General features: G+C 32.7%; 1 protein-coding gene across 1 annotated transcript in view; it reads right to left on the bottom strand.

Annotated features, from left to right (window-relative positions):
• LOC139089067 (kin of IRRE-like protein 1) overlaps positions 1 to 18804 on the bottom strand; it is an 85041-nt gene that overhangs the window by 15314 nt on the left and 50923 nt on the right. The window contains exons 9-11 of the mRNA XM_070638497.1: positions 10848 to 10992; positions 7472 to 7602; positions 3329 to 3488 (exon numbers count right to left, since the gene is read on the bottom strand). Of these exons, the coding sequence (XP_070494598.1) occupies positions 3329 to 3488; positions 7472 to 7602; positions 10848 to 10992 (436 nt within the window). The remainder of the gene's footprint in view (positions 1 to 3328; positions 3489 to 7471; positions 7603 to 10847; positions 10993 to 18804) is intronic.

Raw genomic sequence — 18804 nt, forward strand, 5'->3', positions numbered from 1 at the left:
TTCAATCGAGTTCGACACTCGGAGTCCTGGAAACTCTGTAAACGACCCCTTAACATCATTTTCATAGAAACTCAAAATACAATCCCAAAAAAGTACATTTGATAGTCTATCAAACCCCAATAACTTCCATATCATCCACCAGACTCAAAATCCATAATAAAATCTTCTTACTTTACATATCATAAAAAATTATTCAAAATCTGATACTTTTCACTCTCCTCCTACATCCACTTACATTTACAAGCACATATAACCCTTATTTAATCAACCTTTTCTACTTCAATACACCTGAATAAATGCGCCATGACCATTACCATCTCGATGTCCTTCTTCTTCGTCCTCAAATAATTTCTATTTTTTTTTTTTTATCTCAAACGATGCACATGCTTGAAGTATGGCACACGTTATGTGTGGAAATGAAAAATAGTATAAAATAGAGATATAGGAAAGGAGATGAATGAGTTTAGATGGGGATGGTAAAAAAAAAGAAGAAGGAAGAATAATCTGATTGCAAGATTAAAAACTATTTATAAGGAAATTGGTAAACAGATTAACAGCAAGCATGTGAAGCAACAGAAAGAAAATCTTTTCGCACTTGCTGACGAGATAATTTATCTATTTTTATAAATTCGTTTAAGGCATCATCTTTAAGTTGTGTATTGAAGAGAAAATAAAGTTTTTGGGGATAAATTTTCGGAAGTTGTTGATATTGTCAATTGTACAATGAGGATGAAATGACCAATAAATTGCTTTTATTGAGTCTTCTCGGAAGTCAATGTTGGAAAAAATATGATTTTATGAGTTCTGAGAAAATTCAGTTGACCTTTCTGAATTTATTTCTGAGAATATATAGTTAAGGATACAATGGTATGTTGTATACCCAACCATAATCATGTTATGGTCATAAACATGTTATGGTCACAATACAGTTAGTGTGAAAAGCCAATTTGAAGCAAAATTGGTTGTTTTAACAGAATGATTCCTAGAAATGAATACGATGCAGTGATGCAGAACAACCAAAAAGGAAACTAGCAGAAATAGCCATTATGGACAGCTTTACTAACGCTCTACGATTCACAGAGAATCAACAGGAACTAATCATCAATGAATACTAAAGTGGGAATCGACCCACACGAATCTATTCAAAATCCAGCACCAGAAACCTCTCATGACTCTTGCTGAGCATTTCTCTCTGAATTTAAATGAAATTCAGCACCAAATCAACATTTTTGATAAATTTATCGATTTTCAGACAGATGGGAAAGGAACACAAGGACAGAGACAGTTTGGAACTCACATTTGGGATTGGTAATTGACTTAAGGCAGCCAGCGATAGAGCCAGCTTCATAAACTAACCAAGAGAGGTCATGGATTTCAGTTGATGTGTTAGTCCAGCGATGTAAGTAAGTATGCAGACACCAACTAAGAGTTGTTATGGATCACAATTAATCTGTAAGTCCAGCGAAGTAAGTAAGTATCCAGACCCCAACTAAGAGAGCCCATGGATCAGAATTGATCTGTCTGGTCAGCAAAGTAACTAAATAACCGATTAATTCTATTCAAAATGCCAAAATTAAAGCTTCCCCAAATTTAATATCTCAATAAGTCCATTGACACTTCAGTATCGGAAATAGATAGGAAGAAAGGGTTTCCCGATAGGATTTATGTATCACATATATACAGCATATCATCCCATTCATGCCTTAAGGAAACGACAAAAGGAAACGATAATTATGTATAGTGTTAAAATAACATCAGTCCATATTCGGGATGGGTGTCAAAGCATCAACAGATGCAAGACAGAAAATTGCCCTCCGGACACCAGCATAGACAAGCTTAATACGATAGCATATAAATTTCTTAAAAACAATAAATATTATCGTCGGAGGAGTAAAGTCTATAAAAGCAATGGAATGAAAATTATATTAATGTGAATTGCTGAAAATCCCTTTCTTTCTACACTTTATTTTATTCCATTAGCTACATCCAATGCTCCATTAAATTCCTATCTTTTACTCACTCCGCACTTAATCGAATAAAATGTTTCATTTTAAAATTCCATTTTTTTCTTTATCTTATACTGTCTCACAATGTGTGGATTATCAATTTATGACGGGAAATTTTGTGGAGGATTTTTTTAAGCAATCTACAAAGAAATTCGTAGTAATTGAGATGTTCAGTTGGAATATTGTTAAATTTATGAGCTTAGAAATGTGCACTTGATGTTCAATATAATCACGATTTATGGGATTGAATTAAATTTTTTAATATAGGAACTGTTAATAGTGGTGAATTTGAATCTGAAATGGATATTGGGTTTTAATATTCATTGAACTACCATTTAGCATACTGAGGATCTGTTCACTTATTAAAAAAAGGTTGAGACACTATCGGAAAAATTGGTGTCTGACCTTTGGAACAGGCTTGACGCATGCTATTGCATTGGGTCGTCGTTGTTAGTCCAGTCCTGTTAGTATTCTGTTATTTTATATGTACATGTTGGATTCAAAGATGGAAAGCTGCTCTCAAGAACAGAGCAAGCTAGGATCAATTCTCACGAGCATGCTCATTTGGTATATTTAAGACAAACAAGCTCTTCGGAAATTGATTTTTGTTTGTTTTCGTTTCCTATCCTGATTAAGAGGCTGCCATCCTTCAAGCAGGGTTTGGACACTAGACTTGAAGTAGGCCACATGCCTCATTTTAAACCTTCATCCAGAATAAGCCCTGTATTGTATCCCAAGCTCTACATATGAACATGGCTACAGTCAGTAAGTGTTTTTGCATTGCAGTAACTCAACATTCTTCATAAACAACAATTCAAAAATCCTGACAATAACCAGCAAAATCCACAAAAATATACTCCAAAAGACATGCTTTAAATAACTCAAAAATCCCACATTCCTCCCAACAAAAGAAACAAAACAGTCGCAAACAGACAGCTTACACGATAATAGAGTTCATGTAAATTGCAAAAAACACCATAAGTCAATCTGCAATGGATATACACATTCATTAATATTCACAATAGTTTGTGTTCCATTGTCACAAAATAACAGCTTCTGTTCTGTGTTGAATTACTCGACATAGTTTTGTGAAAAAAGGAATGAAAGAAGTAACAAAAGTGCAACAATGATTTAACATAAAAGTTCAGTTACAAAACTTTGTAGAACCTTTTTTTTTGTGAACAATAAAAGAGTATTGACTGCAGCTGCAAATTCAATTTACATACTCTAATGGTCAGCATACATTCCTCAACATTTTTGTGTTATCAATAAAAGTCATGAATTTTTATAGTCACAAAAAAAAAATAAAATTTTCTACTTACATTTTACACGCAATGGCAATTGATTGCTAACAGTCTCGCCTTCAGCATTGATGGCACTACACGAGTAATTTCCACTTGAATTTCTCGTTATTTTTTGTAGCACTAAGCTCTGATTTGATCGTATTACACGTGCACTTGCATTGTGTGATATCAATACTCCCTGAAGTGATGCAAATAGATAGAAAAAAAATGAGAGAAAATTTTTTTGATATTTTTAAAATTTTATTTTTTGTGGCATTTAAATGTGTATAGATGGAAATAAAAGGAGGAGACGGTGATGTGGAATGGTTTTTTTGGGGAATAAACCTAGTTTTTGGAAGAATGTAGATAGTCAGCCTTTGTTTGAGGCTATCTAGACCTGTGCTTCTCAAGTTATGGTCTGTGACACATGGACTTTTCCATCAAACCTTCAGAGATGTCACGTAATATAGCCTAAACTCGTTAAGTACCGTAATTGCATTCCTGTACAATTAAAATGCGCTCTTTGTCTGTTAGGGTTTAGCTGATATGTCATTTGCTGTGTGACAATACAAATGTTTAAGAATCACTGATCTAGAGCAGTACTTCTCAATCTGTGCTCCTCGACACATGAGTATGTCCATAAAATTGTTAATTATGTCACGTAAAATATGGCAGATGTGTGGTTTGCTGTATCGCAGTCTAAATTTTTAAGATTCACTGATTTTAGAGCAGTGTTGTCCAAACTGTGTCCTATGGAACTCTAGTGTCCCGTGAAAATGTTTTGGAAATGCAATGAACCACCAACCGTGTGCTGTCTCGGTCGTAGCCTACCAGCAAGGTGGGCTAAGCCCCAAATGTCTGAGAAACACTGAACAAGAACATTTATGAACATTATATCACCCCAGTATCAATTCTTAAGCTATAATAGACAAAAAGCAACTTCATACTCTGCTTCAACCTTCACATTCAGGTCAACAACTCCATCCCAGAGAAGCTGTACAGCAAAAAAAAAAAATAGTCAATTTTTGTTGTGTATACAAAACACATCAAAATGTAAATACAAAAATACAAAATGCAACAGAATTGCAATATTGTGTGGTCTCATATGGCATGCCTCTAATGGGGGAAATAGAGAGAGTGAGACAGAGAAAGATGAATTTATAGATATCAATACAAAAATATTTTAAGTATATTCTCAGAACAAATATACATTTGCATTTATATAAATCTCGGACAAATAGAAAATATTTTTTTTTCTTCTCTACCCCAACATCCGGACAGGCTTGAATGAAGACATTTTAATATCAAACTCGACTTTCGAGTGTTAAAGCTCTTGAGACTTTGTAATTTGACATTTTCTAGCTTCAAATATACATTATTATTGTACACACAAACCAGGACATGATGAAAATATTTAAATATATTTTTGAAACTTTATTCCTCGAGTCATCATCCTCTTACTTTTAGTTCCCCAACTTTTCTCGTCTCGTTTACTTTAGTTCCCAACAGTTGGCAAAATTGCTTGGAAATGAAAGGACTTTTGTGGCTTTTTAGAGAACAATTTTTAAAGTGGTTGTGTGCTCTTTTTGTCATAAAGGTTAAGGTAAATTATCTTGACTGAGGCATGTTGGCAAAATGCTTTAATGGATGTAAAGGTAATGCGATTATTTCATATTTTTCCTCTATGAGTAAATGTAGGTAGATATTATGTAGTTCTTATTTTTAGTCTACGGAATTAAATTAGAAGATTGTTGTCACATTGATCTAGTTTCATCATTTTCTGCTGATGATTGTAGGCGTCGAAAGGTAATTGAGGCAGATTTAGTCGCAAAAGTGTTCTCTGGAGTGTATTGGAAAGTTGGTTACGATGGAAATGGTCTATTTATACCGGTATTGGTATTTATGGGTTGTCTAAGCTATGGCAAATTGAAGAATGTTACTAGAATAGCCTAACTAGGAGTGGGAGTTAACTTGACCCAGAAACCTCTGTAAGGAACGCTTCTGCAGCTATTCAGAAGCCATCACACACTTTTATATCGTAATTCTGAGCTTGGAGTTGAGTATACTCAAATTAAATAGCTTTTTATCAATCAACTTAGAGTTGACTTCAGTAGATTTCGACTTTCGAGCAGAAAACCACATTTAATTCTGTAAAAATGGATTGAACTCAGTTGACACGGTAACATCAGGACAACTTTGAGTCTTGCTACAGTGTCGAAGCGTATGCTGTTTGGAAACATATCGACTTTGAGCTCTTTTAGTATTAAATAATATCGGTACAATCAAGAAGCCTACGTTCTCTACATTTCAGTTATGTAGGCCTGCATTTTTAAACTGTACGTTATAGTTTGTTCAAAGTTGCAGACATTTAATTTTAGACGAACCTTACTTAGAATTCAAAAGGTAGCGCTTGATTTGAAATCGTCAAGGCACTTTTCTACCCAATTTGGCACTAAACAATGAAATTTGTCATAAAGTGCTGCTTAAGATTACTTTTAAAAGTCATCAATTGTATACCCCCTCAAAGCTATTTTAACTAACTTAGTCTTCTCATTGACTACAAAATGTAATTATACTTGGAATATTCAACATTACAGCAACATCAACCCACTTTAGATTATGCAATACTATCAACAAACTCTAAACTAGTAAGTTTTCTATCTCCATCCACACCATAAAGCAAATATATATTTTCCAGCAATAATATTACATCACACAAAGCCTATAATTTATTTGAATACATCCTCTTCCTTTTCTTTCAAAAAAAAGTATAAAATAAAAGGCAGAAATTGAATGAAAATAAATATCATTTATTTTGATTCATCAAAACCGACATGTCACATTGAGTGTTGAAGCTCATCTGATATGTATGATGAGATGCTTGTGTTTTTAGGGGACGGAAAAAGGCAGAAAAGAAAAGGAAAAACTGTTTAATTCGTGATGAAGAATTATCGCTTTATATTGTTGTTGATTACATTCGACCTTCTTTACTTATCCCCAACAACAAGATCCCTTTTTTGAAAATTTGAATAGGAAGTGCTGTGAAGGATGAGACATCCGTAAGGTCGAGTAAGAAACAAATTAAATTTTTTTGATATTTTAAGTGTGAATTGAACTTCTTGGCTGAAGACAAAAATCCACACAAATTTATCGATTCATGACATAACATGTCATTGAAATAAATTCCTTAATTTATTAAGTCATTACTCGATACGATAAAAGTCAATCCAAAATTTATTGTCAGAATAATTTATATATTATTAATGTGTTCACAACATGATGCATTAATCATTGAAATTAATATTAGATGAATTTGACAATCAATTGTGTTCAATGTACTTGATATAAATTAGTTTGTGGGCGGCTTATTGTTTGATGATTGGTAATAGATTTTAAGTGCTTTAAGGAATTTGTCATGTGGGCATTTCTGGGAAATAGACTTGTTTATTGAAATTAATTTGTGTTTTATTTAGAGGGGTCGTAGTTGAGTATTGTAGGATATTTGTCAATAAAACACGATTAGTAGCAATCAGGGCATTTTTATGTCTTGTTTCTAGCACAGGAATACCGAGGAACCCTAGCTATTGCATTGTGCTGCTCGGGATGTCTCCTGAAAAACAATAAATGTGGTCTGCTCTGCCTTTAAATGCTCTTATCTCTCAAAATGCTCTGAAAAGACCCTAAACTGATCAGATCTACCCTAACCCTTAATCAACAAAGACCTCAGTTGGTACCAGAAATGTCCAAGTCCAAGTGAACAATTTGCCATGATATCAACCTTATAACTAGACCTACGCCCGACTAATGACATTTTCTAGTAAATGTCCATTAAAATTAGCTATTAACCGACTATAAGTCAAGGTTTAAACTAGACATTATGTCAAATTGGTCACTTAGGAAGAGTTCCGGACTGATCAAAATGGAATAAACCAGTTCCACTCCTTGGAATCAATCCTTGGAACTCTCTAGATCTACTTCTTTAGAATCTAATATTTGTACTTTAGGATAACAGCACGGAAGACACAAAATCACTCCCCAATCCTTCCAAAAAAAACTTCAAAACTAAAATTCCACATCTACGCCTTTAATATTCATCATACAAAAGAAGAAAGAAATATAAGACTTAAAAAGGATGATAATCCATCATAATTTTCTCATCTCCGTTTCTCATTTTCAACTTACATCATGCATCCAATACATTTTGGAGAACTTTGGGTTAGCCTGAATCTGACATTCCATATATAAATCATCTCCTTCCTTTATGTCGTCCACTATCAATGTTGAACCAAGACGAAGGCTGACGAGTGGTGGATCTGTGGTGAGAAAGAAGCAAAAAAAATTATTATTATGATGATGAAAAAAAAGGAATCAAAATTGCAAATTACTGTCGTACTTGTTAACATGAACAAAATTTTTTTCATCCCTTTTTTTAAATTTTTTGTTCTTGTTCAGAAGGAGAAATAAAAAGGAATAAAAGTTGTAAAATGAGCTTTTTACTATTCAACACTAATGAGAAGTGAATGAAATTTAAATTGTGAGTAGGGTTTTCTTTAGATTTGTGGGACTTTATTTTTTGCTGTGGTGTTTGCGAAAGATTTGGATGATTTTTTTTCTTATGAAGTAATTGATTTAGGTTAAGAGTATGAAGGATTCTTGTTGCAATTAGCGAGAAGTTTCTCGTTATGACTTAACATTTTGACTGATTTTCAACATAATTTGGATTAATTATTAACTAATTTTCATTGTATTTTTAGTAATATTGATTGAATGCTAGTTGATTAGTTGATTGATTCTAATGACAAATCGGATGACAGTATATCCGGTTTTTAACTTCATGTAGAGGTACTCTGAATAGCTGTTACTGTAATGCTAACTAGCTAATTGCATTCACTTCATGAAACACCCAGAAACGGTCGAAACCTCCCTCCTCTCCTCCCTTTTATCCTTTTCCCCTCCTTTACCTCCTCCTCACCCAACTCCTAAATGTTTTCAACAAGATTAATCAAACTGCATCCAAAGTAAGATCGAAAATTGTAGAGTTTCGGTTCGTTCGACCCTATTGCCATTTTTTCCTAGTAACGACTTTTTTTTATCGATCAATATTTTCAACCAAAATAGCACAAGTCAATTAATCGATCCTTAATCCTTCATTAAGAAGGCGTGACACTGATGATGCACCGGATGTAAACCGAATTTGGCATCAAATTACATCAAGCAGCTGAATTTGGCACCAAATCAGAGTCATGTCGTTCTGGAGCCGGATTTTGGATCGATCAACAGACTTATGCTTTTCGGGTAAGTATTTTTTTGTAATATAAGAGCTTTTAGAAGCACAATATAGTCATTAAGTCAATTTCACATTTTCATATCAATTTCATTGCCCCATTTCCTTCCAGAATCATATAAATTTCACCATAACATCCAAATCCCCTAAACAATAGCTCGTCATAATACCGACTCCATCCAAACTTCTCCCAATCCAATTTCCCTAATCCAATAAAATTGCATCAACTCCCTCAAGGTGTATGCATGTAATGCACTAGTGCGGTTGCAAGTATCATTAAGATGATAAACTTTTAGATCTTAATGCAAATTACTTTTAACTTTCATTTCAATTTTTCCATCTCTCTTTGCTATGTTCTCTATGTGCAAAAAAGGGGATTATTTGTTAAGGCACACTGAAAAATAAGAGGATGATACGATTTCCATACTTGAATCCATTTTCTGACATAAATGATGAAAATTCAAATGAACTTTACTGTTTCTTATTTCGGATGTCGAAAAATTACTGTCATTGGTTCAAATTTCTTGCAGTCAAAAATTTTTTTTTTTGTGAGAAATGCAAGATAAAAAGTAAATGGAACACTAATTAAGGATTTTTCTCTTGTTCTCATGCTTAATGGACAAGCATAACAAATTTCTATGTGTAATTTTTGCATTTTAATATAAAAAGTTTGAATCTTTAAAAAAATCTTGTTCTGATGCTAATTTTATGTATTTTTTACAAGTTGTACAATTTTTGTTTATCTTAATTATCTTGGATGTATCCCTAGATGTTGTAGAACTTGCAAATAATTTAAATGATTTGTTTAGATAATTTCTTTTTTTTTCTTGTGTTGGATATTATGAAAGTTTGAAGGACTTTTTTCATGATGATTGCCATCTGAGCAGGTAGATTTCTATCTAGCGCGTGGGAAGCGAGCTGATTGGGCACGTTGGGAAGTTTTAGGTGATTTTAGGAGTTCTTCTTGAGTCAATTTGATGAGATCTTTTCATGGAATTTGAATATAATCTCAATATTTATCTTTAAATGAGCTAGACACACGCCTGAATAGCTAAGACGGTTAGTCGTTCCAAATTCTAATACTAGTCATGCGTAACTCTGACATGGAGCTATATTTGGACCAAACTCGGTACTAAATCAGAGTCAAACCGGTCTAGAGCCATATTCTGGATTTGAATCGGACAGTTCCGACCAAAAATCACAACTGCTCTGTCCGACCACCAAAATATCCAAGCAATTCATAAATTCCAACCCAAACAAAGCAAATCCAATCACAAAAAAAAAGATTCACAAACAATTTTCATCCTAATTACCAAGCTCTTTATCAATAGAAGAAGTAATAAATAACCGTGTTATCTTTGATTATTTGTTTGAATTTAGTTCTTCTTGTTCTGTCTATTTACCCAACAATATTTCTTGAAAAAAGTTCTCAACTTTTTTTATGCTTCCTTTTTTCTTTATGAGTTTATGATTGACTTCGTTGTTTACTTTTACTGAAGTAACTTTGATTTCGTTTTGGGTGGAGATGTGCGTGGATGGTGAATGTAGTGAGAGTAAATTATAAAAAAATTTCTTAAATTCGTACTTAAATATTATTACTGAGGAAGTCATAGTTAGAAATGTACACCTACATAAGAGGAGATGCGGGAAGTGCTTGGGGTCATTTTTGAAAGAATTTCTTGCTTTATTATCCGACTAGACTCGACTAGACTCGACTAGACTCGACTAGACTCGACTAGACTCGACTAGACTCGACTAGAGCTCGACTAGAGCTCGACTAGAGCTCGACTAGAGCTCGACTAGAGCTCGACTAGAGCTCGACTAGAGCTCGACTAGAGCTCGACTAGAGCTCGACTAGAGCTCGACTAGACTCGACTGTAAGCCACACACTTAAATTCCTTAGCATTCTCAAGTACATTTTCATGACATATCAGGTATCTCCAAAACATTCCATTAAAATGCTCATCAGCTTGTTACCAAGAAATCCTTACATGTAATTACAACAACAGCATTTCATAACTTATATCCATCTTCCAAGAAAAAACAATTTTCTGCCACAAAATGACTTTTTTTTTCCTTTCTTTTGTTTCCATTACAGCCACAAATCATTTTTATCAAAAAAAAAAATCGGAGGGAAAATTGCGAACATATTAAATCACTTTTTTCGGAGATGAATTGTGGAACGGAAAATTGCTTGTCGAAATCAAGATAAGACTAATCTCGTACACAATACAATATTTATGTTTGTATGTATGCTTATTGATTTATACTCACATATTACTTCGATTTTCCACGTCGTCTCGAGAAAGAGGCCCGAAACTTTTGGATTTTCAGCACGGCATGTTATTGATTTACCGTCGTCATCTGTCGATGGTACAAAGTTGAGGATTGACTTTGTGACGTTATTCAGAGCTTCGTCCTGTGTAAAGAAATGAAAAATTGAAAAATTAGAAATGGGAATGTTCTGGTTTTTGGGGTCGTTTGCTAATTGCGTAACGTGAGAATCTACTTTTTGACCCTCATCCTGTCCCCTTTAAACAGAGCTCGAAGTCACCTCAGATTTTGTACGAAAATTCCATACAAAATTCGAGTCGACTTTGAGCTCTGCCGCTAAACCTAAATAACGTTACGTAATTAATGAACGACCCCCAATTGTTGCCTCAAGAATAAAAAATCGAGGAACTGAAATGAGAATTTAAAGAATTTAATTTTTTGTCATCAAACTCGTTCGTTGACATCTTCAAAAAAGAAATTGTTCATTTTCTGAGAATTTTTCTTTCGAACGCTTCAAGTTGAAAGGAAAATTGAGAAGGAATCTTCATGGAAAAATTTAAAATAGAATTAGTCACTATGATACCAAAAAGATCTTTCAAAATTCTTGAATTACGTATCATAAATTGATGAAATGTTTTGATAAAAAATTGCAAGAATTAATTTGATATAGGTTAATATTTTTAAAGGTATTTTGGATGTTTTCTTTAACTTTGATGGATGTTTTACATATTTATTAAAGGATCTTGTGTTTTGCAGGCTTTAAATTATATTAAATATTCACAAAAAGTTATCTTGTCGAAATCAACTGCAGGCTTTACGTTTTAATCAATACGGCAAAGAAACGTGTCCAAACGAACCCATAGTGCTTTCAAAACCAAAATATTCAATCAAGGCAAACTTCATTGGTGCAATAAAGTGTCCATAAGGAATGCGGAAAATACGAATGCTTCAAATATAATTGTGATGCTTTGTAACAAAAAAAATTCGGACTCTGGAACCAAATTTCAAGCAGTCCGCTTTTAGTCAAAATTCCTTCAGCTGTCAGACAGGCAAACTTAGCGCTACACACTTAAATTCTTTACATTACCGTGGAATACGGTAAAGAAAACAAATCTGTCCAAATCGAAGTGAGTAAGTAAGTATCCCCATCGTGCCCCCCTCTGTCCTTCCAATCTTGATACATAACTACTTTAATTCCTGCTTTAAGTTCATTTCATTCCACGAATAATGACGTCATTAAATCAACTTTTTTCCCATACCACATTTAACCTCAATCAAACTATGTCAAAACAATTAGTCCACGAAAGCATTCCTCACTCAAAACAATTTCAACAAAAAAACAAATTCCGTCCAAAACTTAACAAGGAATCAACTTCAAAACAAAATCTTCTTAAATTCCCTCAAAAAAAAAGGAATAAAGTTCGCGTTCATAAAAAATAGAGCTAACTAAAAATTCATAAAGTGTAGAAAGCTCCACAATGAGAGCAGCAAAAAAAAAAGTTGTGGTTTAAATCAAATTTATTATTTTTTTGTTCCTTCTTGCCTTCATATTTTCACTCATAATTCATGGCTGCAAGCTTATTTTCTCACTCACTCACATTATGATTCAATGTCTGTGCTTCCTCTCTCACTCACTCGACTATGCAGCTTTAAATGGATTATAGTTTTTCGTCATACATCTATGCTAGTTAAGGGCAGCAAACTAGCGACAATTTCCATTTTTTTTGGAGCTTGTGCAGAGAAAGAATTGCAAAATGCCATGTGTTACAATGATGCATGATTTTAATATATTTTGAGACTCATTCCGGCCTGCTTGCCGCATTCACACAGCCATATATGAATGGTGCATGGAGAGAAAAAAATGAGAAAAGCTTTCTCATGTCATATGCCTTGAAGCCTTACGACCGAAAAATTATTTTTTTTTTCTATTTTTTTTTATCGATTCTGTTCTTTTTAACTTTACTACTTTCAATTATGAACGGAGATATTTTATAGAAAATCATTTTTTTTTTAAACACAAGCCACGAACGAGAATTTTGGCAAATACACACGTGTATATACATACATACTCATGTCTGTGTTTGATGATATGAATTTTATATGTGATATAACATGGATTTTAAGACTATTTGAGTGGAATTTTTGTCGAGAGGAATGAGAATTATGTTGAAAATTTGAGGGTAAATGTTGAAGCTTGAAGACTTTAAGTGAATTTTATGATTAAATGGATGTAGTTTGTGATTAAATCAGTTGTATGAGAATTAGAAGTTTAGGTGGAAGCAGAATTTGGAGGACTTAGAGAGCTCGGACTTCAATATATGGGTATTTTTGGACATAAAGGATCCGGACTCAAATGGAGTGGCCTTTTTGGACTTTAAGAGTCTGCTTTGCACGAATTTTCGTGGAATCAAGTGCATTCCGGTCTGCAGTAGATGCGCCTCCACACTGGAGTCCTGTCAACTCTAAATTGAAAAACTTATGAGGCTATAATGCTCTGGATAGTCTTGGTTTCTTGTGCAAGTTGATTTCGGAAATAGACGGTTGTAAACCTCATCATCCTCAGTCTGATTATGAGGCTTTTATTCATCAGACATGGTGGTTTGTATTGTATTTTACTCGATCCTTTACCTGAAATACCTACTCCATCACAAATCTCAGACGCCAACGGTATCAGGCAGTACCACAAGGTCGCAGTCAGGGTTCTTCTTCCCCAATCTCCCGATCTAGATAGTAAACTTCCATATCTACCACATACACCACCTCCTTGCTTCCCAACTCACATCCACCTTAACAAATCACCATATTATTGCCATTTTTTCCCCAAAAAAATATACAAAAAAATACAAATTAAAACCGTCACCATCTGTGGATGAAATAAGACCATAACCATATTATATGCGAATGCGTCCAACTTATAAATAGATGAGAATAAAGAATCAACAAAGGACGAAAGATTTAATTAAGTAAAAAGTAAACATCTTGATAGGAAAATAATGTCAAAAGATAAATCGACACAAAAAAAAGGAAGAAGAAAGAATGTTTTTGGACATATGAGGCTCAAGTTTGTGATGTAATTGTTTATCTGATATGTTATGTGGCATTTTTGGTTTATTTGGACATGAACAAGAATCAATGAATAGTTGAGTTTGGAGTGATCAATGTGTTTTGTGGTTGAGGAGGGGATGGATTTATTTGATTTAAATGGATGTGCTTTGCATGTTTGTGTGGATGACTGATTTGGAATGGAATGTTGTGGGGGTCATTATGGTAAATATTTTGGATTTTTAAGTTGCTAGTTAGGAATTATGAGGTATGAGGGATTTATGAGAAGATGTGTTAAGTTTAACAGTCTTGAACAATGTGGCAATGAGTTTTTTAGAAAGTGGATGCAACGTCCCCAATTATAGCTTATTAGCAAGCTCAGGGAACTCAATAGCCATGCATATATAACTTGGTCTACCGAGGATACACAAAAAGTCTATCCAAATAGGTAAATTAACTAGATAACTGCTTAAAAAGCTACTAACAAGCTTCATATGTGCTCCCAACTTATTACCCAACTTAGTCAGTTCTCCACCAAAGTCCACAACACCACATATGCTGGATACATCCAAGAAATCAATCATTCATGTTAACTACTAGCGCACAACTCAAGAAACTACAACATCCATCCCAAAAACTCTAAAAATAAATAACTTAACCACAACTTGAACCCATAAACCATCCCTAAATTCCACAATATCCTCTCCCAATACCAATTCTCACATGAATCTTTCCCCAATCTTCTCTTTAATTATTTTCCCTCAAAGACATCACACGAAAAAGACATTAAAAGCATTGAAAAAAGAAAATAGTGAACGCGTTCAATGTTCTACATGAATAAATTTTTCCCTTGTGTAATCGTTAATCGACTCAATATTCAGCCACCATTACATGAGACCATACGGATGCTTTAATGTACCGCCTGCAAAGAATGAGGACATTCATTATGTTAAATTTATTTGCTGACTCTGTTAAAAATTGACTTCAAGTTAAAGGCAGCGACAACAAAAGATTGAAGGAAGAAAATAAGAAAACTTTTCACGCTACAATGGCCATTAATTATGCGTATATTCATAATTCTTTGAATGGCATTGGAGGGGGGTTGGTTTGTGGATGATGTCAAATGCAAAAAGGGAAGTTATTCAAGCTTTGTGTCGATCAGTAGTCATGCCTATACGGAGATATCGCCTAAACTAGGGCAAGATCTACCATTATACAGTTAAGGACTTATTTACAGGCATCTATCTAACATGTCGGATGTCCTGAACTTGGTACAAGTTATTATCAAGCTATAACCAGCATAAGACGCCATCTAAAGGAAGTTATGGACCACAATTGATCTGTACGGCCTAGTAAAGCAACTAAACGTCACCTATGATTCATCCTTGAATTCCCGAGCGCCTCCAAAGTTAGCAAACCCAAGAAGCTTCCAACCAGCAGCCACATCCAACCCTCTATACCCCTGGAACTGTTATCAGCTTTAAGACAATAGAATGAACGAGTGGGAGGAACAACAAAATAAAATAAAAATTTCTTCTTATCGACTATTCCACTTGCCATTCATTAAAATTAATAAATGAGTATGTATGCCATGGTTCTTTTAAAAATAAATAATTAATAAGCATTCTCCGTTTTGTGTGCGTATGAATGATTATGTAAATAAGGCGGAAATGACTCTTAGGAAAAAAAAATATATTACAAGACCAGCCAATTTTCATTCATGAGGGGAAATAAATCATGAGAAATTAATATACTAATTGTTAACGATTGAATGTGAGGCTTGTGGGTGGGCTTTGTCAAGCTTTTAGTAATGAATTTTTAAAAGCCGATCATAAAAATTTTCCAATTTTATAAGATGGAATTTCAATTTTGTGCCTCGATGGGTAATAAGTCTCTCCTTTTGTGTATATGCTGTTTTGTGTTGGGATGTACTTCCTGTTGAAGTTTGTGGAAGTTGAAATTGAATTTTTTGGGGTTTTTAGGATTTTATACTGGATTTTACATTAATAAGGCACAGAAGATGGGGATTTTAAAGATTCAGCTTCAACTACAGCTCCTATAAATTCAGTATCGAGTGAATTTCGTATCTGAATGGCTCTTTAAGTACCAGATGAGCATTATTATGGAAATTAGAGTTGTATGACAGGCACAAAAGATTATGCTGGATTATGAGCATGAAACCAGAGCATAAATTCAGTGACGACTGATTCTCTGCATTGTGCTGCTCGGGAAATTTGTCAAAGCCCCAAAAATCAAAAGCCTATAATCAGCATTTTTCCATTATTCAACGATATCAACCTTTGAAATTTTTGATACTTTTTTCAAATTTAATGTCATATCAATCAATTTATAATCACAGACATTCTGTCCAATTCAAGTCCAATTAGTGCAATTTTCCACAGAACTTGTAATAGCCATTGAAAGTCAATGATATGCAATTAAAGTGGAAAAATATTGTATGAAGTCCACTCCACACCGTCTAGACTGGAAAATTTCAATTGAATTCCAAAAATATATATGCTGACCTTTTATTGAAGTAGATTTTAGATTGTAGAGGTTAATAAGTTTAAGTTCTATTGTATTAAAAATTGCTTTGTTTATTGCGGAATGGATGAATTTCATAGTTCTGTTGGTTTTAACAATGAGTAAGGTTCTAATTTATGTATAGCAGTGGTAGGCAACCTTTTATTTTTCGAGGTACACTTTGGTGATAAGCTTTGACCAAAACTGCAAACGGGGTACGATTTATGTACAAAAGTTGCCCACCACTGATGTGTAGCATCAGAGTTGTTAGAGAGGTGCGTTGAGAAAAGTGGATGACTGTATCATGGTAGCTTTTAGCTTTAGCTTTTAGTTTTGTCTAAGCAGCATCTACATATGCCAGTAATTCGGGGAGTAGTCAGAAAATGTTTGAGGGATAGAGGAGTAAAGACTGAATTTTTTTGGAATAATTCAATGATTTTGGGATTCTTTTGGTTCGAAAAACCCTTGCAAAATGAAGAATTTATCCAAAACGAGGAGGAAGGGTTTGACCCCATAACCCCCTTCACACTAAATATGCTCCTGCCAGTGATTCCCAAAAAGTACGTTTCGTAATGAGTTTAAGTTTGCCTCCAAAAAAGAATTATTTCCCTGTCTTTTAGAGTCGTAAATTCGATTTACAATATTTCAGGATTCGAACCCACTGATTTCCAATATTTTCTTCCTTATTATCCTCTATTCTTCAAGTTCATCAAGCTTAAACAACATATTTAAAGCTAGTAAGTCACTTTTATTTCCCCTTTTTTGCCACTCCATTCATTCTCTTTAGTTCCAATAAATTTCATTCCCATCGCATTCAATTTAAGTTGATTGCCTTTCACACTCAACGACATTTTTTTTTTCCTATATAATATGAGCACATGCACAGTTTTTTTTAATATATTGAATACCTATACGCTCAATTTGTTTTCACAATGAATGGCAATAAATAAAATGTGTTGTGCATTATTGTTGTGTATTGTGGATGGAAAATTTGTCGGATGAGAATTTTTCATCTTTTTTGTCGCTCATCATCAAATGTTGAAACAAAAGAGTGACTTGATAGGACACATGATATAGAATTTGTGGAATAAGATTGCATGAATGTTGTGTTTTCAGCACGAAAAATAAACTCGAATGATATTAAATAATTAAAAAAATTTGTGTCGCTTTTAAATGCTTATTGTGAAAATATTCATGAATTTATTATGGAATAATAACATTTTTCAGCATGTGGCATGAAATATAGATGGAAAGACTTGCAATTTATTGAAACATAAAAGAGGCATTATAAATTAATGAATAACTTTTAGAATGTCTAAATGCACTTAATGCTATGAAAAATTAATATTGTTTTTACATTTTTTAATTTTAACGAGTTGAAAAAGCTATTAAGGTTACATATGGACTCGTGTGAAATGGACCTTGGACGGATGTAATTAAAATAATTCTAGGCATTGAAAATGTAATTTAAATTAATAAGTTTTTAAATAAATTAAAATGAAATTGCTTTTTAGTTTGAAAAATTATAGCTTTTATAGCTTTTTATCACATTTTTAGATTTTAAAGTTATTGAACATTTTGTAATTACACTGAATTGTCAAATTTTAAGAATACATTTTTAATTTTTTAAAAAAATTTAAAATTTGATAGTCGTTACAAAATTAAAAATTCAATTTTAAATGAAAAAATATTAAAAATCTGAACTTTAATTTTTTTAAAACATTAAAATTTTGAATTTTTACAATACAAAATTTTAAAGTATAAACAATTTAAATTTAAAAATTAAAATTTTTAAAGTTTTTAAAAAAAATTAAAATTTTGATTTTTTTGAAATTTAAATTTTTGAATTTTTAAAAATTAAAATTTTGAATTTTTAAAAAAATTAAATTTTGAATTTCAAAAATTGAAATTTTAAATTTTTTTAAAAAATTTAAATTTTGAATTTTCAACAATTTAAAAATTTTGAATTTTTGATAATTTAAAATAAATTCCAAATCTTTAATAATTAGGTATTAATTTCAGAATTTTTTGAATTTTTAATTATTTTAAAAGCAATTAAAAATGTTGAAAGAATTAGAACACTTAAGTTTTGAAGAAAAAAAAAATCAAAATTTTTAAACTATTTCAAATTAAAAACTATTAAAATTCACCTCAATAAAAGTACAACTTTTTTAAAAATAGTAAAAAATTCTACAAAAAAACTTAAAAATAATTAAAAAATTCCAAAATTCTTTTAATATTCATAAAAATCAAATTAACTTTTCAATTCTTCAACCCAAATCTTGACAAATTTTAAAAATTCTTTTTTAATAGTTTTAAAACAATTAAAATCTAACCTACAAATAAAATTCCCATACAACTCTTTTACCACCTCAAGTATAGTAAAACACTT

The sequence above is a fragment of the Chironomus tepperi genome, unplaced genomic scaffold, assembly GCF_022539635.2.
Source record: "Chironomus tepperi strain 1889 unplaced genomic scaffold, CSIRO-AGI_Ctep_v1 contig_174, whole genome shotgun sequence".
Taxonomy (NCBI): Eukaryota; Metazoa; Arthropoda; class Insecta; order Diptera; family Chironomidae; genus Chironomus; species Chironomus tepperi.